Source organism: Mustela lutreola, chromosome 12, assembly GCF_030435805.1.
Source record: "Mustela lutreola isolate mMusLut2 chromosome 12, mMusLut2.pri, whole genome shotgun sequence".
Lineage (NCBI taxonomy): Eukaryota > Metazoa > Chordata > Mammalia > Carnivora > Mustelidae > Mustela > Mustela lutreola.
The window spans coordinates 70,994,953-71,019,495 of NC_081301.1; the positions used below are offsets into that span (position 1 = coordinate 70,994,953).

At 49.4% G+C, this 24,543-nt stretch overlaps 1 protein-coding gene and 1 long non-coding RNA gene across 6 annotated transcripts in view; one reads left to right on the plus strand and one right to left on the minus strand.

Moving 5' to 3' along the window:
* The window catches only part of LOC131812049 (uncharacterized), a 36,263-nt gene extending 21,907 nt beyond the window's left edge, over positions 1-14,356 (minus strand). The window contains exon 1 of the long non-coding RNA XR_009346252.1: positions 14,190-14,356. This is a non-coding gene — a long non-coding RNA (uncharacterized LOC131812049). The remainder of the gene's footprint in view (positions 1-14,189) is intronic.
* Positions 8,289-24,543, plus strand: part of PTCH1 (patched 1) — a 69,585-nt gene continuing 53,330 nt past the window's right edge. For 2 of the 5 annotated variants that reach the window (XM_059141053.1, XM_059141054.1), the window contains exons 1-2: positions 15,917-17,026; positions 18,675-18,867. In XM_059141053.1, the coding sequence (XP_058997036.1) occupies positions 16,832-17,026; positions 18,675-18,867 (388 nt within the window). In that variant the 5' untranslated portion in view covers positions 15,917-16,831. Of the gene's footprint in view, positions 8,709-15,916; positions 17,027-17,770; positions 18,001-18,674; positions 18,868-19,432; positions 19,511-24,543 lie in introns of those variants that run through there. The other 3 variants (XM_059141055.1, XM_059141057.1, XM_059141056.1) reach the window with 3 other exon arrangements.

Sequence of the window (24,543 nt, forward strand, 5' to 3'; positions counted from 1 at the left end):
GTAACCACCTCCTCTGTTTCTGGGAGTCCCACTTTCTTTTATTTATTTATTTATTTATTTAAGTTTCCACAGATAAGGGCTACTATGCAATTTTTTTTTTTAAGATTTTATTTATTTATTTGACCGAGAGAGATGACAAGCAGGCAGAGAGGCAGGCAGAGAGAGAGGAGGAAGCAGGCTCCCTGCTGAGCAGAGAGCCTGATTTGGGGCTCGATCCCAGGACCCTGGGATCATGACCTGAGCCAAAGACAGTGGCTTAACCCACTGAGCCACCCAAGCGTCCCTTACTATGCAATTTTTGTCTTTCTTTTCTGTCTGGCTATTTTATTTAGCATAATGCCCTCGAGATCCATCCATGTTGTCCCAAATGGTAAGATTTCCTTCTTTTTAAAAGCTGAATAATACTCCATTGTTTATGTGTGTATATGTATAGATACACACACACCACATTTTCTTGATCCATTCATCCATTAATAAACATTTAGGTTGTTTCCACACTTTGGTTATTATAAATAATGCTGTAATGAACATGGGAGTAGCACAGATATCTCTTCAAGACAGTAATTTCATTGCATATAAACCTACAAGTAGGATTTCTGGATTTCATCTTTAATTTTCTGAGGAAGCTCCATACTGTTTTCCAGAGTGGCTATACCAGTCTGCATTCCCACCAACAGTGCACGAGGGTTCTATTTTCTCCACATCCTTCCCAGCACTTGTTATGTATTACCTTCTTTTTTTTTTTTTTTTAAGATTTTATTTATTTATTTGAAACAGAGAGATCACAAGTAGGCAGGCAGAGGGTGGGGGGGAGCAGGTCCCCCGCTGAGCAGAGAGCCTGATGCGGGGCTCAATCCCAGGACCCTGAGATCATGACCTGAGCCAAAGGCAGAGGCTTAGCCCACTGAGCCACCCAGATGCCCCATGCCTTACCTTCTTTTTTTTTTTTTAAAGAATTTATTTATTTGACAGAGAGTGAGAGAAGGAGAGAGAGAGCACAAGTGGGGGGAGCAGCAGAGGGAGAGGGGTAAGCAGGCTCCCTGCTGAGCAGGGAGCCTGATGTGGGGCTCGATCCCAGGATCCTGAGATCATGACCTGAGCCGAAGGCAGAGGCCCAACCCACTGAGCCACCCAGGTGCCCCATGCCTTACCTTCTTGATAACAGCCATCCTACCATGTATGAGGAAGATAGCTCACTGAGCTTTTGATTTCCATTTCAACAGGTATAAATTTTGCATGCTTAAAAATGTTTTTAAATTTCTATCAACAACTCATACAAAGTTTTAAATCATGGCACCCCGAAAGAATTTCAAGATATCATCGGTTAAACATCTTGAAGAGACTATTATTCATATCTTACTCTGAGACTTTTCCTCAGAGTCATTTTAGGTATAAAAGCTGACAGAAAAAAAACTGGAAGGCAGTTCAGTTTTCTCAATCAAACACTTGAAAAGGTTTCATTTGGAAATTTTACACAAATTTCAGAACTAATATTTTCCCTGCCTATTTATTTATCTATTTTACTTATATTTGTTATAATTTTATAATAGAAAAAGAGGTAAAATTTCCAAATTCCCCACAGGTAATTGCTTTCAAATCCCCCCCAGGTTAGTCCATTGTGTTATACCAATATTATCATTCTTTCCATGTGTATCATGTCATAAAAAGTTAGAAAGCACTGGAAATACCAGCAGAGGGGGTATCAAGAAATGATTGATGAGGCCAGATAGAATTATATGCCTGGGGAAGTGGGGGGCACTGAACTGAGTGGGCCACTCTGTGGAGGGCAGGCTGGTAGCCTATTTCAAATCACAATGGCTAAACAGAAGTGTTCACCTGTATAAGCAAATAATCAGACTTGTTCCTGACCTAGATATTTCACCCAAGATGTTTGTAGGATTCATCCTTGTTGCTATAAGGTAGCTAGGGCCCCCATTTATTTTCACTTCTTGGTAGAATTCCATTATATGAATTCTCCACAGTTTATCTTTTGTGACTTTGATGGACATTTTGTTTTTTATTTTTTTTTTAAGATTTTATTAATTTCTTTGAGAGAGAGAATGAGAGAGAGAGCATGAGAGGAGAGAGGTCAGCAGGAGAAGCAGACTCCCTGCTGAGCAGGGAGCCTGATATGTGGCTCGATCCCAGGACTCCAGGATCATGACTTGAGCCAAAGGCAGTTGTTTAACCAACTGAGCCACCCAAGCACCTGCTTTGATAGACATTTTAGTTGTGTCCAGTTCATACCATTATAAATGCTGATGCTGTAATGTTCTTGAATGCCCCTCAGGGGTGCCATCTTTCTCTTAGACATATAACCAGGAGTGGGATTCAAACTCCTAGGCAATGCCAAATTACTTTCCAAAAGCAATCTTCCAGCCCGAACTCCAACCAATGGTCCCCCAGAGTTCCCATTGTTTCAATCTTGTTCACACTTGCTATGGTCAGACTTTAAAATTTTGCCAACCTGATGGATATGTAATAGTGTTTCACGGTGTTTTTAAGGAAGGTGGTTTTTTTCATTCCCCATTCCTCAGTACCTAACAGAAGACTGCATGTCGTAGGAGCTCAAGAATCTTTTACCTAATGAATCAACAGCAATAATGCAATGTGACAAGTACCGTTAGAGAGGAGAAGGTTAACATATTTGTAAATTAACCGTCTCTTAATTCTTCCAAGCTAGTTGCATATCAGGATCACCCAGTTAGCCCTTTATTTTCTCACTGACATTTTATTATGAAAAACTTCAAACATTCAGCAAAGTTCGAAAGATTTTACAGTCAATACCCAACCAGGATCCTACCAGTGGCATTTTACTACACGTGTTCTAAGGAGATTCTTTTGAAAAAATGTCAGTTCCCCAGGGCTGAGATTCTGATTCTATAGCTCTGGGATGGGAGCAAAGACTCTATTTTTGTTTCTTCATTTTTGTTTTTAAACTCCCCAGGTGATTCTGATGAGCAGCCAGCCTTGGAAACTATTACCTGAAGGAACGCGCTGCAATAAATAAAGAAGACAGATTTATAATTAGTCTAGCAGGGCTCATTCTTTGCGGGGGGATTAAAGTTCTGCTGGTGCCTAAAGCCATTTTTAGACCATTTTCTTAGACCACCAGCATTCCTAGGAAATGTGTCACCCGTGTCAGATTTGTGGAGGTGTTCCTAGGAGGTGGCAGGTCAGGTCCTCCTAGCACCAGAAGCCAAGAAGCACCCAGGTCCTGTCCATTCCACTCCTTCCACTAAATGTTGCAGGAACCTGTCCTTCAAGTCCTTGCCAGCTCCTTTCAACGTCTGGGTGTTTTTAGGGGGCTGTACTGTATACCGTGCCCTAATTCTTACCTTGAAGCTCTAATCCCTAGTACCCCAGAATGCGACTGTTGGCATTAAGGAGGCAATTAAATGAAAATGCAGTCATATGGTGGGCCACAATCCAATATAACTGGGGTCTTTACCAGAAGAGGAAATGTGAGCACACACACACACAGAGGCAAGATCATGTAATGACACAAGAAGAGAGAGGGGGGCCCCAGAAGAAACCAACCCTGATAAGACATTGGTCTTAGACTTCTAGCCTCCAGGACTATGAGGAAATAAATTTGTTGTTGAAGTCCCTAGTCTATGGTACTTGGTTATGGCAACTCCAGCAAGCTAATCCAGGTACGGAGGGGAAGGTGTCACCCCTGGGGTCAGATGGCAGGGCAGGCAGAGCCGGGTCTCCACCCCCCACTCCCACAAACACAGGCCTCTATCAAGGACTGGGCATAGTTGCAGGAGAAGGTGCCCCTGGCCCCAGGGCCCTCCCCATGGGGCTGCCGGGATCTCTCCAGGCCCGTGCTCCTCAGAGAGGTCTTCCTCACAGACACAAGGAGAGGAACTCTCTGTATATGTGAGGGTTCTTCAGAGCTACCAACAGTCCTGCTCAAGTGGCCGAGTAGCCCCCAGAAGACAGTATAGTGACAAGGCTCAAGGATGTTTCACCCTTCCCACCTCAAACTTTCCCCCTGAAAGTTTGCTTCTCACACTCCTGTCACTTACAGCATGAACATGAATCCTGGCTCACCTCTCCGGAGTTTCCGTCAGGTAGCACAGGTAAGCGCATTCAGGTTTGTGCCTCTTCCTACCCATCTCAATCAAGACAAATGAGGAATTCTGAGTGGCAAGAATGCCAGTTCTGTAAAACAGCATTTTGGGGCAGGCAGAGGCTGTTTTTTAACATTGACTCCATTGACTATGTTTGTTAGCCTTCCTAGGTACAATTAGAAGTTTGTGGTAAGTTTTCTGACCTGCTTCATTGTGATAAGCTGTTTGCTTCTCCTGGCCCTGACCCCATTCTGTCACTGTCACTGTCCAAGTCCCCATTGGCCTGCCTGGCCACACCTGCTTCCCACGGTTTACAACTCTTTGGCATTTCCTTCTTACCACATTCATCATGGGCAAGGCTTGTCCCCTGTGGACCTTCCACATAGGGGACTGTCATCAGAAGAAGTCCTATGTGGACATCAGTTGCCAAGAGTAAGCAACTTGCTTTAAGTTTCATTTTTTGAGGTATGGGTTCCACTGATAGCTTTCTCTTCCTGTTTCTTCTTGTCCTGAGATTGCTGTCCCATCTCTGGACATGCCAGTGCCTCTGTGAGCCTCCCCATTCAGCAATGGGGTCCCCTGGAGCCTTCAGTTTCGACTTTCCAGATCTCACCCCACCCTTCTGTTCACAAGCTGTTTGTTAAGATTTTTCCGTGCTGCAATCCTGCTTTACCTCTTCACTTCAGACAGCTCTCCTTTGACTGCTTCAGTGTTTTAGCACTGCTATTCAGTTGCTCACCCGGCCTCCCAATTCCAACCAACCACCTTTAAATATTCCCTACCCCTCCAGTCTTCAAAGCCCTCATTCTCCAAGTTGGCTTGGCTGGGGGTATCTTCCTGACAGGAAGGAGGCAGGAGGTGAAGTTGGGTGATCATTTTAGAATTGGAATCCCGACACGGAGCAAACTGCTTTTTATGAGAGCTCCATCCGTCTGATCCAAGATCAAAGGATGGATGCACCCAAGATGAGTGTGTGCAATAGTGGTGGATGGCTTCTTAGATGTGGACAAATGTTTCCTCTGAACCCTCAGTTATCCATGTGAAGGGTTCTAGTTGCTGGAGGTTGCTCTGAGAGAGGGATTGAGTGAAAGTGTTTGGCAGGAGCCAGGGAAGAGGGGGACGCAGAATGAAAACTGTGTCCACATGCACGCGTGCCCGCTTCTGTGTGTACATGTGCAACAAGGGTAACAACTGTTTCTCAAGTAGCAACAGATACTCACAAAGACAAGCAAAGCCAAGGGATGACCTTGCCCTGCCACAGACTTGGTTACACCCATGCGATTTGTTTCAGACCTGTTTCAAGAAGTTCCTCCTTTGTCCCCTCTTTTGATATGTCCCCAGTGGCTCCATCAGGTCCTGCCTAATGCCCTGAAATCTCCAACTTCAGAATTATTCCTCGGGGTTTGGTTCCACAAGTCCAAGTTAACCTGTAAAAATGCTGCCTAGGGAGCCCTGGTCAGCCATTAACACCTTGATGTCAGTTGGCTTATCAGACTCAGAGGCTAGAGCTGAGCTCTGCTGTCTGGAAGCCTTGTCAGTCACTGACACCTCCACGCCAAGTGGGTTATCAGACTGAGCAGCGCCATAGCTGGTTTTGCAGGAAGGGATGGGGCACAAGCAACTTCAGAAGGGTAGAGGCAGCTGTTTAATGAGAAAGAGCCTGCCCTGGTGGGGAGTCTCAGAGAAATGCCAGAAGGTAACTACACATGGGGCTCTGGGCCCTGCAGAACATGTATCTCAGACTTGATGATTTAAGGTTTCTAACATCTAAGAGTAGATGGAAGAGAGGCACAGCACTGAGGTTATTTTCAAAAACTGATTTCAGAGGAAGGAAAAGGGCAGGCTGCTCTTGGGAGAAAGAATTTCCAGTGAGTTCCCCTCCTTACTGACCTTTTAGGTTCCAACACCAAAGCTGTTCTCCCTGATTCTTTACATCTCCACAGGCCAACTCCAACTACTTGCACTCAAAGCTGTCTTTGCTCCCAGTTTTAAAGCATTTGACTGAAATAGGACATAATATGAACACATTCCATCTTAACTAATGGATGCAAGACCACAAAATCTGGGGAGCTCTGTAATCTCTCTGTTCTGCACTATAAAGGGGGACAGGAAGCTCACAGGGCTTCAGGCCTCTATCCTGAACAGACCCCTTCCAAAGCCAAGTACTGATTTTGGGCTTGTAATTTTGAGTTTCTAAAGAAGCACATCACCCTCCTCCCCCAATCCCAAACTACATAAGCATCAGGCCCCACTAAACCTGGATCTATCTCTGATTATTAACCTTGGCAAGGTACTCAAGAAGCCTGTAGCCAAGCTTGCTTTCAGAGGGCAGAGGAAGGGGATGTTGGGGTGGGGGGTGTCATTTTAATTAGGAAAAGCAAATTCCACGGGTCTGCTGGAATTTCTTTGCAAAATTAGCATACCTATCGACTTGATATTGTGGGCCATTTAAATGTCTTTTGCTAAGCTGTTTCTCTTTTTTTCTTATCCCCCTTTCTCTTTCATAGTCTAGACTACTCTATTTGGAGAAGTATTTTTATATTCCTTTTTCTCACCCCACCCAAGTTTATACCAAGGTATGAATAAAGTCTTTGATATGACACCAAAATGTAGCGTTTCTTTTCTTTTTTTTTTTTTTTAAGATTTCATTTATTTATTTGACAGACAGAGATCACAAGTAGGCAGAGAGAGGGGGAAGCGGGCTCTCTGAGCCCGATGCGGGGGCTCGATCCCAGGACCCTGAGATCATGACCTGAGCCAAAGGCAGAGGCTTAACCCACTGAGCTACCCAGGCGCCCCAAAATGTAGTATTTCTTAAAAGAAACGTTGGTGGGTTTGTTTTTCCAATTATTATGACTCTTAGAATCCATGCTCAGCTTGGATAAATGGGTAATATCCATTTAAGACCATTTTTTACTAAAGTCAATTGGTATGAAATGACTTTCTGGTCCAGCCTAATTCACAGGGCTGCCCAGCATTCCAATGCTTAATTACTTAATGCATCTCAAACATATGCCCTCTGGAAACTCAAATAACCTAATTAAAGAATGGTATATCATCTTTGGAGGGGAGGGAGACAAATTGTGACTCCTAGGTGTTGTGTGCGTGTGTGTGTGTGTGTGTGTGTTTAATAATACTGTCAGCCCAGAACGACATGAGGAAAGGCTGGCTTTACCTAAAAGACCAGCTAGTTAACTCTTAATATTTTCAATAAATTATCTCACCCTCCTCCCATCTGTAATTCATCTATATTCATAATGTGGACCATTTAAAATAGCACCTTGCAGCTGTGTGTGAAACACAAGTCTACCCTGCAGGGTAGAGCAGATGAAATGTTAAACACTGGCAGGGTCTTTCCAGAGTAGGGCTTTTCCATTTAGGGCAAGAGGCTGAGAGCCCTTCAGCACAGAGGCACTTCCGTCTAACCCCATCACCCAAGCTTTGCCTCGTTTGGGAAGGCAGCGTGGGTGGGAGCATTTGGGTGGCATACCCCAAAAACCACAGTCACTGGAAGGGAAAAAAAAGCAAATATCAATTAGTAATTCCTCAGCCAGCTACCAATCTTGGTTTCCAAGGGACTCCACCTTGGTCTCTTTAGAAGCAGCAGCTTCCCAGGGACCTCGGACAGAAAAGACGCGAATCCACATACATCTTGGTGCACTGAACGTTTCCCCAGGGAGGCTCTTGTTATCGGCCCGGCTTCCCTGGCTCCCTGCCTCCCTGTCAGCCTGTAGGCCTGTCAGCCAGAATGCTCCCAGCTTCTCAGGACTTCCGTGGGAATGTGAGCAGGAAAGGGCTTTGAGAATTGAGGACAGGCAAGGTGGTGGTGTTGGGCAGCGCTCTGGGCTCCCCGCATTTCCCGGAGCGCTGGGGATGCTGCAGTGAGCTTCCCTGCTCCCCTAGCAACCCCCGCCCCCGGGTTCGGGCGATTCGCTCAATGTTAGCAAAGAACGTGGGGCTGGGTGGGGGGCAGCGGTGGGAGACCGCAAGGTGGGGAAGGCGAGGTGGCGAGCCGAGACCCCCCGCCCGGCGGCCCCCCGCAGACAGGACCGCGGGGGGCGGGGAGGGGGCGAGCAGGGCTCGCTGGAGCTCGCGCGGCTGGGCGCCTCCCAGGAAGGCGGGGAGGGGAGCGCCTGTTTACCCAGGAGGGCTGTGCTGATAGCACGTTCCTCGAGTTTACTTTGCTTTCCTTGAGTTTATTGTAAAGGGGTAAAGTTTTCGGATCTGTCACGTGACCCTGACAGGTCCTGCCTATGGCGCGGCAGACCACCCACGCCGAGGGCCATGGAACTGCTTAATAGAAACAGGCTTGTAATTGTGAGTCCGCGCTGCACTCCGCCGAAAGCCTCCGGCGGCCCAGTGCGCCGGGGTTTTTACACTTTCCGTTCCTTTTGTAAAGACGGAGGAGGAGAAGACGAAGACGAAGACAGAGAAAAAGACGACGACAGGGAAGACAAAGAGACCCGCAGCGACAAGGCTAGGGGGAGACGAGGGAAGACGGGGAGAAGACGGAGGAGCGGAGCACCAGGAGAGGGGGGCGAGGGCAAAAAAGGAATTGATGTGAAACCCAAGCCCAGCGTCCGCGCCATCGGCACCCGCGCTCCGGGCAGGGCTTGACGGCCGGCTATGGTGAGTGCAGCCGGCGCGGCCACCGCCGCCTCGCCCTTGCGCCGCGTGCGCCCCGGGGCCGCGGGGTTTACGGGGCTGGGCGCCCCGCGCGGCGGACGGAGGGTCGGCGGGAGGGGCGGGCGCGCCGGGGCCGCGGGGCTGGGTGGGCTGCGCCGCCGGGGCGCGGGAGCGCCGGCCCGCGTCTCCGCGCTCGCTCACTCGCCGCGGGCCCCCGCCCCCCCGAGGCCGGCCCCGCGGGGCGGGGAGGGGGCCGACCGCAGCGGGCCGGGCCGGGGAACGGCTCCGGGGGGAGTTCTCACGGAGGGGGTCGCCTGGGATCCCATTTTCACGCTTGAAAGGGTCGCCACCTTGGCTTCCGCTCCTCAGCCTGCTGGTGGCTCCCGACTCGCCAGCGGAGGCAGAGCTGGGTCGGAAGGGCTGGTGCCGAGAGTGACAGCGCTGGGGGGGGGGGGGGGGGGGCGAGGGCGCGCGCGCACCGGAGCCAGCCCTCTCGTCTCGGTGGTGCTCGTGGAGACCTGCTGGAGGCCACGGGCGCACGCTCCCGCACCCGCACGCCTCAGGGCGACACCCGGGGCTAGCCGAGCAGCACCTTAGAAACCCGGAGCGCACACATGCCCCCCCGCCCCCTCCGCCGTTGGTGGGAAAAAAGGCCGGGGTGCTTTTCTGAGTTCAGGAAGGGGCCACGGGTGAGAGAGAGGTACGTGTTGGCGGTTGCGGCCACGGCACACCAAGCCTTCTGGTGCCTGCCACCCATTAAAGAGGTCGGCGGCTAGCTGGTGCTGAGTGTGGCCTCAGGGGAGCCCTGAGGTGGGGTGGGCTGACTCAGACCCCTTTAGACCCGATGCCAACCCGGGGACCACAGGACTTCCAGAGACTGTACCTCTGGGATGACATGCTATGCCTCCGGATATTTTAGTCCGTGTTAACAATGACGCCTAGTGTGTGGATGAGCAATCAGTCCAAAGTTTTCAGATCTCAGTTTCCAACACCTAAGAAGAACCATATGGATTGTTGCCTGTGGAAGACACCCAGAGAGACCTCTCTTTTCTAGACCTGGGAGAGAAGACTGTCTTCTTCATTTTTATCCCTCCTTCCTCCCTTGGGAGGGGAAATCTAAAAGAACCAGACATAAATAATAAAGACCCACAATGGGCGGCCCTAAATATTTAATAATTGTATAACTGAGGTCTTAAACTACAATAGTCCTTTTTCAGCATTCTTTGTGTTCAATTTTTTTTTTCCCTGCCAGTAGTTCAACATGCAATTAATTGCCTTCACAAAGAAAGACAATGCTTTTTGGTGTCATCCTTTGTTACTGTAACTTATTATTTCTGGGTGGTACCTCCGGATAAATCGTTGCCTCAGGTGCATTGTGCCCCCATGTTGTAAAACAAGGGGCTTTCAATTGTGAGTTTGTGTGTGTTCCAGCTGTCACCCAGCTTTCTTCCACAAGGGTGTAAAATGCCTTTGGGTCCAAGATCTTTTATATTAAAATGTTGAATTAAGGTGGACACCAGTAGGCCCATTCTCAATTTGGGGTATTAGCTTCATTTCGAACTCACTGTGAGAAGTGTATCTAGTTTCTGGTTATAATCTAGTCCTAATCTAACAAGCTATTTCAACAGGAGTTCACACCATTTGGATTTATTTCGTGGGGGGGAAAAATACATTTTATAAATTGTCTTCAACTTTCTACAGATAGAAAAACGGATGAAGCAATTCAATATGGATTAAAATATCTGTCTTCCCTGTTTTTATCCTCATTCCTCTCTTCTCTCCCTCTCTCTCACACACACACCTTTTATTTTCTCCCGCCTCTGCCACAGTGTATAAAGCCCTATTGAGACATGTAGGCGTGATGTGTAAACCGGATTAGCAGTATGAAAGAAAGACACACAATAAGCTGGAATTGTTTTACTTCCCTTTCATTTCTCATGCCTATATCTCTAATAAATTTGTTGCTCCAGCAGTGGGTCAAAGGGATCATGTTGCTCAGCTTCTTTTTCATGCAAGACCCAATGGCAGAGATCACTGAAATGAATGGTGTGCCTTCTGCCAAATGCAAAGCTTGATATAGATATATTAGATGGGGAGATAGAGATGAGGCAAGAGAGAGATGGAGAAAAAAAAATGTTCAGAATCTGGGTCTTTCTAGACTACATCTCTATCCACTGGAGTAATGTGGCGAAGAAGATATTTGAGAAGGGGGAAAATCAGTACAAGGATCAATGCTATGTTTTCTTTCAACTTCACTCTAGGCTCTAAACATTTTCTCTGTAGTTGGTGACCAAAAGCTTTGGCATCGCATAAAGTCTAATTCCCCTTTTCAAGCTAGTATTTGAACCTGGAGTAATAAATGTGGAGATTTCTGGGACCTTCTCAGGACATCTCTCCTCTGCCACCCTCTGCCCCATCCCAAGCTCACTGCAGGCTCAAAAAATGCCAATGCTCCTGAGTTTGTGCTGTAGACCCCTCATTTACTCCATTGTAGAATTGGGAGCAGCTTCCCATTAAAGGAGATCAGGGGTAATTAGCAGCATTATTTTGACAAGTTGGCTAGAGCTGTTCCCTTTCCTCCAGTCCTGGGGAGGAGGGAATAGGGGGAGGAAACAGAAGGTAGAAGGGAAAGAGGAGGGGAGTCATGCTCAGGGGTTTCTCATTCTGTGGCTGCTGAATCTTTTTTTCCCCCCTCTCCCCTGAAACCTTTTAGACTCATTTTCTACCATCACCTTTTAAGTAAATACAAAAGCTGCCAATGAGAAAATAATAAGGCATTCTTAGAGAGCCAAGAAAATGTGGTGGATGGTGGCATACTGCTGGAACTAAGTCTAGACTCCTTATCCAAAGTACCTGCTTTCAACCGCTCAGGCTCTAGCCCATCATTCACATCCTCTACCCTGGGCTCCCCACCCAGAAATAGACTATTACATCAAATCCCCAGTTCCTCTCCCCATCCCAGGCACACTCAACAGGCACACTGTGGGACTTCATGTAACATTTGCAATTCTTTGCATTTGTGGAAAAAAATATTAAACTCAGGCAAAATTATAACAATGCCCAAAGGTCAATTTACCAGAATACATTAACCTGTTTATTCATTTCTACTTTGCAAAAAGTAGCTAAATTACACTAGATTTTAAAGATCCATTTAGCTGGATCTGAGAAACCAGTGAAAAGTTAAATCTCACAATGGTTTCTCATTAGTCAACCTAGTCCAGCTCCCACAATTGCTTATCATTGGAATGTCCAAATACAATGGGCAGATGTTTCATTTCAATGTTATCACTTGGATAATCGGATGTCATTTTTGAGATGTGTGTGGTGTGGCCACAGATATTTTAAGTATTGGAGCAGAGAAGGGGAAATAATTTCATATTCATATTTTAAAAGTTTAAGGAAATCTGAAAACTACGGAGTCCTATGAAGTCTTAGAGTATGGTGGGAAGACCTAAGTGACAAGTGATGCATTGATATGATGCATTCCCCTCTACTTGGAAAGGGGAAACAGAACACTCAAGGGTTTCTCCAAAGAGGGCCAGCAACTCCTACTGGTTGAAAAGGCCCCAAGCTCTCACTTAATTTGGTAACTCTCAGGAGGGGAGACACGCTGCAGACAGGCCACTAAAGGGTCTGTCTTCCCAGCAGACACCTTCACAGACCTGGCTCCTCCAGCCAGCCTCACCTCAGGTCTGGAGCATTCTTATGGTTAGTTGAAGTTAACAAACCCGGTGTGGCGCAGCGGTCCCCTGCACAGGGCATGCATATTAAAGCCGGCAACGCTTACAAATGTAAATAAGGGCAGATTGATTAGGAACAACATTATCGCTGGGAATGTCGCACTCGCATGCATCAGCAATGAGGCAAATTGGGGGCAGCCTCAGCCCTGACCACCCAAGTCGAGCAGGCTTTTACACTGGCTCCTCTTCCCTTTCTTAAAACGTTACAGAAACAAGGCCAATTAGATCCTCAAAGTAATTCATTTCTGTGTATGAAAAAAGCAGACCACAGGGGAAGCGGCGGGTGGGGGTGGGGAGATTAAGATAGCGCTTGTTAGAGCCCAGGCTGGGGACTGCGTCCTGGAACCTATCCGTAGAATTTACAGGCCGGGACTATTGTCTGAGATGCTGAAAAGTTAACCTATCAAACAGCGGGTGAGGAGGCTGAGGGCGCTGAGAACCCGGGAGATCAATGTTCAAAACGTTTAGGAATTAAGTCAAACTAAGGGAAATGAGCCCGAGTGGAAAAGGCTTTGCCACTGAAATGGTGCACACGTAGCAGCAGTCAGCACAAGAGTATATGCAGCTGCGCGCAGAGAGTAATAAGGAACCACGATGAGTACACAGCCTATAATTTCATTTTAGAATTCCATAATCCAAGCAGCTAACTGAAATTGCTGTAAGACTGGGAGGCACAACTAATGTTTTGGTCTAAAATGCTGCAAAGGAATTTGAAGAGACAAACGTAGCAACCTATGACTAACATGATTACCTTGCTATATACAGCACGATGTAAATACAAACAGACTGACACGTAAAACTAGGGGTACAACCCCCAACTCTCTAAAAAATAATTTCCAGCGGCAAGCATGTAATAGTTTGACTTGAAACGTCTGCAGAACCACTCGGTAAGAAAAGTTGGAATAAATCTCCTTTCCTACTTTATGTTCTTTAGCAAACATAACAAAAATCAGGATATCGCTTCAAGATTAAACTCGCTACGTGTCGAGCCCCATCCTCCTGCGATGTTATTTATTTATGTGCCATTTTAATTGCATGGTGCTTGCCTTCGCTTCTGGATTTTAACAACCCTTCCAGAGCGGCGCACACAATCACGTGCTCCTCCGGAGTTTTGAGTTTTGAATTTCCGCGCTGGCCCGGTACTCCGGTCCTCCTCTAGATCTCTTAAACATCCTCACTTATGCTGTCTTTGTCTCTATCGTACGGGACACCCTTCCCCGCCCGGGGTACCGCACACGTTCCGCTGGTTTGGAATTCAGGAGACAGGGCCTCCCACGAAACCAGGAGGGAGAAAAAGCTAGAAGGAAGGTGGTGAGGCTGGAGAGAGAGGAAGGAGAAAGGGGTGAAAGAGGAAGGAGAAAGGGGAGAGGGAAAGAAGGAGGGAGGGGGAACCGCCAAAGAGGAAGGAGGAGGGCGGGGAGGGCTGCCGACCAGCCCCCCGAGAGAGCCGCGTGGGCTGCCCCGGTGGCCTGCGCGCCCCGCTGCAGTCCCCTCCAGGCCGGGACCGCGGACACCCGGCCGCTGAAGGGGAAGGGACCCGTGCGCTCGGCCATTGGCCGGCCGCGGGGAGGCCGCGCGGACATTGGGCAACGTAAGGGGGCCGGACCGCCTTCAGGAATGTACTACGGCGCGTCCGGCACGTCTGTCCGCGCTGGCGGGGCGCGAGCCTAGTCTGGGCTCCCGGGAGGCCGCGCTGGAGACTTGGAGTCAGCCCAGCGCGAGCCAAGCGCACCGACTTCCCTACCTGCTCCGCCTGGGCCGCGCGGGGAGTCCCGGAGCTCGGGTGCGCGCGCCGGCGGACGCACGCGCGCGCGCTCAGGCCGGCCGGCCGCCCAGCGCGCGCAGCCCCGGCCCGGCCCTGGGTCACGTGGTCGCGTGGGCTCCGCCTTCTCCCCCCGCTCCTCCCCCTTTCCCTCCATCTGGGTTTCTTTCTTTCCTTTCCTTTCTTTCTTCTTTTTTTTCAATGAACACACACCGTGTGCATCTTAAAGCCACACTGCCCCATTTCACGGCTGCAGTCGGCTTCTAGCTGCGCGGGTCTCCCTCTGCAGTTCAACCACGTTTTGAAAAAAGAAAGGGAAAAATAGTAAAATGAAGCAGAATCGAGAGTTTGTGGGTCTGGTCCCTATCTCAGGGAGGATTTCATAATTTGCAAACAAGAAAAACAAATTACGCTCTTCAAAAATTACATTTTTAAATAAAAAGCGGAACTATGTAGGTAGTTTAATTTGTCTCTGGCCGCAGGATCCACTTCAGAGGGTTGCGTGTTTTCTTCCCCAACGGGAAGCGAATCTCCGGGATGTCTCGGTGACACTGGCCGCAGTGTACTGACAAGTCCTCGCAATCAGCGCACAATTTGTTTCGAATGAATCCAACATCAAAGCCTTTATTCTCCCCAACGTCACGCTATTATTAAATATAACAGGATGCGTACCAGTTTGGGGGGGGGCGTTTAAAACGGACTTTAAATAATTTAAACAAGGGCATACGGGTAAGAAAAGGGGGAGTCCAAACGAACCCCGAATAGTCAGGGAAACTTTTTTCTCTTTCTCAATGGAACAATTCCGTTGCTCCTGGTTGTTAAAAGGATTCTGTTGTTTCTCTTTTACATATGTCACATTAAAGATTCAAATAAAAACGCCTCTGCCTCCACAAGATTGCTTTGGTGTCTGGATTCCACATTTTTTAAAAACTGACTCCTTCAAACGGGGACTGTGCTGCTTTGGGTTTTGGGGTGGGGTGGGGGGAGGATTTTAAGAAAGGGTGGCTTTTCCCAACGTCCTTACTCTCCTCTTTAACTTTCCATTTTGTTTATCTTAATGCGAGGCGTTGTTCCCTGCGAGAGCCTAAGTCTTCTCTTTAGTTAGAAAAGAAAAGAGAGGAGAAAAAAAAAAAAAATCTGGCACACACTGCCGCCCTATCCACCACCCTGTCATTATTGGTGCAGGCCTGGGAATTCAAGCCGGACCTCCCAGTATTTGCTGCAGCTTGAGGCCAAGGTGCCTCTGAAAGGGTTTTCTTTGAGGAATTTCAGAAATTGTTTAAGCGCTTAAAAAAATATTACATTTCCCCCCGTGTCTATCGCGAGGCAAATGCTCGTGGGTGTATGTGTGTGTGTGAGTGTGTGTGCGCGCGCAAAAGGCGTCTTACAAAAAGAAGACACTGTTGAAAAGAAAAAGAATAAGAAAGAAAAGGGAGGGGGGAGCATTCCTTAATGGAAGTATTGCATGCGAGAAGGTTGGCGCTCTCGGAGGCTCCCCCCGAAGCCGGGGATGCACACACTGGGGTTGCCTACCTGGGTGGTCTCTCTACTTTGGTGAGCTGTTGCTAAGCAGCTAATAATAGTCATGTTTGCTGAGTAATTTCTGCCCTCCGCGAGCCAATCGCGTCGCAGAAACCCAAGCCATCTGACAGCCCCGGGGGCGGGAGCTCCAGCCTTTTTCTCTTTCGCTCGGTCTCTCCCCCTCCACCCCCACCCCTCCTCCTCCTCTTTCTCCAAATGGAGAGAGTTCTTTTTTTTCTTCTTCCATCTCATCTATTGAATCAAGGAGCTGCTGCGGCCGCTGCCCGCTGCACACAGACAGAGCGGAGTCCCCAAGTCCCGGGAGCGAGTAAGGCGCGCTGCACTGGGGCAGAATGGTCCAGCGGGTCGGCGAGGAGCACAAGAAAGCAGAGTCCGGGACCGAACAGCCACCGCGAACCCAGCAGCCAGAGCCCGAGCAGCCCGAGCAGCAGCTTCAGGAACCGCCACCGCCAGCAGCAGCCGCCGCGAGAGGAGCGGCGGCGGCGGCTGCCCCGGCCCGGCAGCGCTGAGACCCACTGGGCACCCACGGACCCCGCGGCGGTGGCTCTGCGCTTACCCTCCGCGGCCGCTCGAGCGACCCGGGAGGCGCCGAGGGAGCCGGCGAGGCCGGCGGGAGCGGCGGGGATTTGCTGGCGCTTTCTGCAGTGAAGGGGTCGCGGCGCGGGGCGGGGGGCGGGTAGGGGGAGTTGGGGATCTCGAGGAGCGCCGCGCTAGCGTCCGAAGGACAGGCTGGCTCCGCGCGCCGGCTCTCGCCCTCCCGAGAACTGGATGTGGGCAGCGGCGGCCGCAGAGACCTCGGGACCCCCGCGCAATGTGGCAATGGAAGGCGCAGGGTCTGACTCCCCGGCAGCAGCTGGGGCAGCGGCAGCAGCGCCCGCCGTGTGAGCAGCAGCAGCAGCGGCAGCAGCAGCAACAGCAGCAGGTCTGTCAACCGGAGCCCCAGCCCGAACTGCCGGCGGCCAGCAGCGTCCTCGCCATCCGAGCGCCCGGGCGCGCCGGGAGCCCGCAGCGGCGGCAGCAGTGCGCCGGGCCGCCCGGGAAGCCTCGGTTCCCGCGGCGGCGGCGGCGGCGGCGGCGGCAACATGGCCTCGGCTGGTAACGCCGCCGAGTCCCAGGACCGCGGCGGCGGCAGCTGCAGCGGGGCCCCGGGTCGGCCGGCTGGCGGAGGGAGGCGCAGACGGACCGGGGGGCTGCGCCGCAACGCCGCGCTGGACCGGGACTATCTGCACCGGCCCAGCTACTGCGACGCCGCCTTCGCTCTGGAGCAGATTTCCAAGGTGCATTTCAGACTCTTCTCCTCTCCTCCCACTCTTCCCTCCTCTTCCTCTTTGGGATCACCCCCGCCACACACATACACACACACACACGCACGCGCGCACGCACGCACGCTAGCACTCACACACACCTCTCCAGGAAAAGAGGCAGACAAGTGGGGATTGAAAAATTCAAACCCTCCCTCCGGTCCTCGGAGGAAAGGGCTGTCTGAGGTCCGCAGGGGGTGGAGGGTGTGTGTGTGTGTCTGTGTGTGTGTGTGTGTACGTACGCGTGTGTACGCGCCCTCCCCGGCTTGCCTTTTCCGGAGCACTGGAAAGCGGTCCACAGTGGACCACCTCGAGGGCGGCCACAGCGCGGCACTGCCCAGTGCCCTCAACCCCAGAGACCCCTGCTCCCGCGCCCCAGCCCCTATTTGCAACCTAAACCCCTGTAATGCTGCCACATTTCTTAACATCTTGGAGGGGGAGGCGTAGTGGAGGGAGGCGGAGAGAGGAGGGGGGGAGGGAGCCGAAATAAAGGTGGTTTCCTTTTTTGGCAGCGGGTTTTGCTTTTGTTGAGCATGAAATCTCGGCCCCCTTAAAAATTATCCTTGGAAGAGGGCATCTCCCGTCTGCCTTTTTAGTTTTTGAGCCACCTCTTCTCAGAGCCTGGGGGGAAAGGGAAAGTTGTAAACAAATTGCCACCTTAAATCCGCGGTGCCGGTCTTGCCAAGCGGCCGGGTTCATTGTGTTTACGAGGCTCGCTGAAATGTGTGGAATCCGGGGAAGGCGAGCACCCAGACGGGGGCCCGCCGGGGCAGCGGCCAGCGCCGGGGAAACGCCGCCGCCGGGAGCAGCCACAGCCCAGCCAGGACCCCCGCCTGCGCCGGCCTGGGCCCTTTCCCTGTGCACTTGGCTACTTTTTACGTTTAACCAGATGGGAAGGGAGAGGAGGGAAAGATCCATGTGGCCGCCCTCTTCCGATCACAAATATTGTCGTAAGTTACAGATGGCTGCCCCACTTCCTAATTCAGCTCACACAGCGTCTCCCAACGCTTTGGAAATGCGTCGCGAGTGAGCTCCGGCGGCCGCGCTCACCACGTGGATCCCTACTTACTACCACGCCGGGCGGGGGTCAAGGTCGGGAAGCCCGCAATACATTTTTCACAGAGCGAGCTCGTCCCCCAGCCCCCTTCCCTGCGGGGGCACCCGGAGAGGGGTGAGGGATGGCCCTCGACTTGCGGGGAAGCGACCCGTGGTTTGCTGGTTCTTAAATGGTGGGCTCCAACGCAGACATTCCGCAGCCCCTCCCTTCCCAGCTCCCGTGTGAAGATTGCCTCTGTTGAGTGACTTCTCTCCTGTTTGCCTTGGCTTCCCCTTCCCTCTGTTCTTGCAGCCCTTCTCCCCAGCGCCCCCAAGACACCTTCGGGGAGGCTACGCGGGTCGTGCGTGGGGGCGCCCCTGCTGTCGCCACGCTGCATCCCGACTTTGATTTACGGCCAGGCCTCCCCACGCCGCTCGCGTTACCCCGGGCCAGCCTGGGATCCAGGCCCAAGGACACCCCCACCTCCCCACGGCTGTCGCGGGTCCGCGGGCGGGTGCGCGCAAGCGGGCGTGGGCGCGCGGGCCGCGACTCCCCAGCGCTCACTCCTCCCTTCTGCTTCATCCTCAGGGGAAAGCTACTGGCCGGAAAGCGCCGCTGTGGCTGAGAGCGAAGTTTCAGAGACTCTTGTTTAAACTGGGCTGTTACATTCAAAAAAACTGCGGGAAGTTCTTGGTTGTGGGCCTCCTCATATTTGGGGCCTTCGCTGTGGGATTAAAGGCAGCTAATCTCGAAACCAACGTGGAGGAGCTGTGGGTGGAAGGTAAGAGACCCAGCGCCCGCCGCGGCGCCCTCTCGTCCCCCCAGCCCGGGCCCCTTTCCCTTCCTCCTTCCAACTGATAAAGATATTTGCCAGCATACACCTAGAGCCTTTCTGTGGCGAGCGAGAACTCCCTGCCCGCACCAGGGGGAATTGTTTATTGTTTGGGCGCCTGGCCGGGAGCCAGGCCCGCCCGACAAAGGCCGCGCTGTAATCTACTCGGGGCGCTGCGCTTTGCTAGGTGTTGTGGGAGAGAGTGGCGAGGGCGGGCCGGCGGGGGCGCGGGGCCCCTCCGCGGGCCGGACCACTCCGCGCGCCCGGGGGTCCCCGGGGCCTGCCGTCGCCGCCGCTCGCCTCTGCTGCGCCTGAGACGCTGCTGGGGGAAGGCCTGTCGGCTCCGGGCGCTCGTCCTCGGCGTCCTTCCCTCCCCCACCCCCACCCACCGCGTCCAAAGAGAAAGAAGCGGGGGGGTGCAGAGAGAGGCCACCCCTCCCGCTGGAAGGAGTGTGCGCGCCCCCGGCGGCCGCGGCCGCCGCGCGGGGGAGGGCGGGGGGCGGGCGCAGCGCGGGCCTGCGGAGGCGGCGGCGTGTGTGGTCCTGTTTTTGGACAGCTTTCAACTCTGGGGGAAAAAAACATTTGTCTCAAGGTACAAAAAAAAAAAAAAAAAAAAGTGGGGGTGGGGAGGAAAGGAATTGAAAAAAAAAACAGCAAAGCATAGACTGGAACGCATGTTTGCAAAGTAGATTAATGTTTCCTCGAGGGTGGGGGCTTTATAAATGGAATGATTTCGGGGCAGGGCTGCGTTTTGCAGGCTGAAAGAAGAAATGTGTTTTTTTAAGAACTCGGGTTTGGAGGGAGGGGCCACACAGGAGCTCTCCAAGGGGCTCTGCCAGTCTTTTATCCAACATTCTTCAATTTGGGGGTTCTTGAAGCCCTTTTTTTTTTTTTTTAAACAGTTGTAAATTTAAAATAGATCCCCCTCGCCCATCGCGAAGGAAACATTTTACATTCTTTTGGTGATATGGGTTTTTTGGTTTTTGGTTGTTTTTTATTTTGTTTTGTTTTGTTTTGTTTTTTATTCTTTTTCTGGAAAGTAACAGTCTTGCTATTTGGAAATATTTTAACCCCTACATACTGCTTTTGGATATCTCTTACAATGAGATGGGAAGGAAGGATTGAGGTAATTAATGTAGACATTTCAAACTAGAGAATCTGGAGCATTCCTAGTGAGAGCTACTTAACACAAAATTTGGAAGCCTAAGAGTTTTATGTGTGATGACGTCAGTGATCCCTTTCAGAATGCTGTTGGAAAACTAACCTTGGAGAATATTTTGTTAAGTTTACCTTGTTTGTGAAAATTCAGCTCTCAGTGTTTTGCAAGCATATGGTGGAGTCTTTAATTGAAAAGTGACAATTAAAATAATAATCCAAATAATTAAGACCAGAAAACACCCTTGCCTTAAGTAGGTTGGTAATTAATACAAACTATTCCTTGGATTGAATCCGTGGGTTAATTTACCTCAGTTGAGCACTTCTGTGTCTTTGGTAGATAAGAGTTTTATTGAGCACCTATGATACATTAGCACCAAGTTTACTGAGTACCTATCATTCCCTAGCACTGTGCTAGGTACTGTAAGCGTCGCTGAAGTCTGTGAGACACTCCTTGTGCACAAAAGCTCGCAATTAGAAATACTGTAGTTCAGTGGGCTTGCAGTAAACTTGAGCTCACTGTTGAAGTGGGCCATGAAAGTCAAATGGGAAAAAAAGCTTCCATGGAAGTGATGAGGTAAATTAGGATGACGTGGAGAGAGAGAAGGAGGGAGGGATGTTGGGATAGGGAGTCCAACAGGCCCCAGCTGAGTGGAGGCTCCTGCTGTGGTGGGAATAGGATGCTATGATGCAGGTGTGCCCAGGACAATAGCGCTGTAGTTGGGAAATGATGTGATTGGCTAGACTGCGGGGAGCCACTGTAGATTCTAGGGGAGAGCAAGGGATGAGCTGAGGGGCTTCCCAGCTCTGTCTGTTCACTTTACACTAACTACTCAGACCAGCACATTTGTTAGTATCAGTGGTGATGACAGAAGATAATTTTTTGCTGTTTTGAGCAAGATTTTTTCAGTAGACCCAAGTGTAAAGAGAAATAATGTGATTTATTTTCTTAGCATTGTATATTTCTTGAAGCAACTGTGTTTCTGCATGAGATAATTCGTTTCAAGTCCTGGAAGGACGTGGCAGTCTCACCTGGGCTCTAGTTTAGTGAGAGAGTGTGAAGGAGTGACACCTCAGACAGGTGTCATTTTGCCAACTTTGGGCCTCAGTTATTTTTCTTCCCATTTCTGTTTTGGTAATTTCAGCGTGGCTCATGGATTCTTTAACCAAATGTTATTTAACTAAATGTTATTTACTTAATACTATTACTTGCTGCTCAACTATCATTACTGTTTATTACCGATTTGCACATGCCTTACAACTCAGTAAAGTAGTTATCTATTATTACACTTACTTTTTTATTTTCTATTTTTAATTTTATTTTATTTTCAGTGTTCCAAGATTCATTGTTTATGTACCACACCCAGGGCTTCATGCAATCCAGGCCCTCCTTAATACCCACCACCAGGCTCACCCATCCCAAAACCCTCCGTTTGTTTCTCAGAGTCCACAGTCTCTCATGGTTCATCTCCTCCTCCGATTTCCCCCAACTCACTTTTCCTTTCCTTATTTTTATGACATAATAGTATATGTGATGTGTTTACCTGTAATAACTGATTCATTATTCAACTTTACAAAAATGTCCACTTTGCCTTCTAATGACTGACGTCTACTTGGTCTTTTGTCATTCATTTATTCATATTCATTCACTGGGTGCTGGACTCTTCCCATGTAGAAGAAGCAATAGTTTCATAAATACAAGTAAACTCAACCAGGGTTTCACATGAGGCCATCATACCATTTTATAATTTTTTTAAACGATTTTATTTATTTATTTGACAGAGAGAAAGAAATCACAAGGAGGCAGAGAGGCAGGCAGAGAGAGAGGAGGAAGTAGCCCCCCCCCCACCCCCAAGCAGAGAGCCCGGTACAGGATCGAGCCCTGTATTGATCCCAGGACTCTGGGATCATGACCGGAGCCGAAGGCAGAGGCTTTAACCCACTGAGCCACCAAGGCGCCCCCCCCCCCAATTTTAAAATTTTAACTTGAATTCAAAGAAGAGGTAACAAGTGAAGAGTTCTTGTTTATGATGTGTAGTGAGTGAGGTTAGTGTTCATATCAACAGTAGGTAGTGTAAGCATTTTTTTCAGGAGTTGGAATTTCCTTCTCTGAGTAGCAACTTGGAATGCAGGTTAATTGTGCTTTAATCTCTGATAAATTCTTCATCACTATCAGCAAAGAAGCTTGTTAGATGTTTTTTTCTTAAGGGAGACTATAAATGTTCTGAGCATAAACAAGGGTGCTTGCTACACTAAAGAAACCAAATGTATAGAGGTTGCCTATTTCTCTAGGTAAAAAGGAACAGACTGAGAAACCATAGGAAATTTTAAGGAGAGAGGAATGCTGAGGGACAGTTTGGGAAAATGTTTATTTACCCTGTGGTTTGTTTTTTTTTTTTTTTTCCTTTTAAAGACATGCCACACACACTACATAGATAAATAGATAAAGGCAACTGGAAATGTGTGTATCTATGTATCTCTACACAAATACATGTATCTTGAACGGTGTGGGGCGTTTGGGGTGCCGACCTGTGCACAGTTGAAAATCCATGTGTATCTTTTGACTCTTCAAAACCCTAAATACTAATAGTCTATGTTGACTGGAAGCCTCACTGATAACATAACTAGTCAGTTAACACATATTTTGTATGTTACATGTATCAAATGCTGTATTCTTAGAATAGAGTTAGTTGAAGAAAAGAAAACATTATTGCAAAAATCAGGAGGAAGAAAAAATATATTTACAGTACTATACTGTATTTATTGAAGAAAATCTGCATATAAGTGGACCTGCACATTTCCAACCTGTGTTGTTCAACCGTGTTTATTTGTGTATCCATGTAGACTTACTACATATGTCCTTGTATTTGCCAAAATAAATGTCTTTTTAGTATACCCAGCAAATTAAGGGGGTCCACTTGATAGGCTGTATCATTGATTTGACTTTCAGCTTCGACATGCTGGAGAAATGGGGCTTTATAAAGGCAGTTTGAATACATTGGGCACATTGTGCAGACCAATATAAGCTAGAGGAAGGAAGATTCTCTTATATTTTTTTATCACATTGGTGATAAGAATTCTTTGACTCTGTCGTCAAAACGTTCATACAATGATGGCTGCGTTCACTGCAACAGCAACCAGTTTCTTTTAAGAAACTAAATATACATTGGGTACTAGCTCAGGTCTGAGGGTTATAGTATTTGCAAGTAAAAAATATCAAATGTAGCTCACTTGTGACTGGAGTCATGAGGTTCAGGAAAAGAGTTTGTGGAATGATGTACAGGACATCTGCAGTTACTGAAACACATGCCAGTGGCAGCAAGGTCAGGGAGAGACTAATTGTTCCTTAAATACAAAAATACCCCGTCAGCTCACGCTCTCTGTCTGCTCTGTGCCAGGCACTGCACACAGTTCCAGAGAGGTGTTGGTAAAAGGCCACAGTCTGTGCTCTCAGACTTCCACCCAGCAGGGGGCACACAGACCGGATTCAGGATGGCAGGAACACCTTCTAGGACAGCCTAGACAGGGAGGGACTGAGCCAGGCACCAGGGGTTGGAGAGTTGAGGGTGCTGGGGCATTCCAGGAGCAAGGCTCAGTGGACTGGGCTGTGGCCTCCAGGAGAACTCCCAAGTACTTGCCTCTGGTTGGAACTTCAGGTCACGGGTGGGGACCCCAGAGGCCTGGAAGGCCAAGCCTCGTGGCAGGAAGGTCACTGGTGTGTGCAGGCTATTTGGGTGAGTGGCTGCTAGCTCTCCCTCTTAGCCCTTCTTTGCCTGTTTCATTCTCTGTACTGGCGTATCTGGCCTCTAGGGCCCTCCCTGCTACTGGCATGCTTCACCTGGATTTCACCCTTCTGGGCACAGAATGGAAATAACTTGGTAATCTTGCCCTTTCTTGGTTGGCTTTTTCTTTTTGCTTAACACATTTATCCTCCTGTCCCGTTTAATATCTACCCCCACCCTCCAGCCCTGTCTCAGACACAAGTTCATTGTGACAGCTCTCCAGTGACAGAATGTTCATTTATCTCTTTGAGCATTTTTTCCCCCTCAAGCTTTGCCCAGCCCCTGGCTTCTTTTACTGCAAAGGGTGGTAATAGCCTTGAAATGAATCTATATTGCCTTATGTTTGGTTATTAACATCTCTGGAGGGCAAGCAAGAGAAGAGGACACAAGTTTTGACTTTCTTTTTTTTTTTTTTTATAAGATTTTATTTATTTATTTGACAGACAGAGATCACAAGTAGGCAGAAAGGCTGGCAGAGAGAGAAGGGAAGAAGCAGGTTTCCTGCTGAGCAGAGAGCCCTATGCCCGATTGGATCCCAGGACCCTGGAATCATGACCTGAGCTGAAGGCAGAGGCTTTAACCCACTGAGTCACCCAGGCGCCCCTTGACTTTGTTTTTTTTTTTTTTTTTTTGTAAGAAAAAATTTTAAAATGTTTTTAATGCCTGTTTGATGTTTATAAGTGTTCTC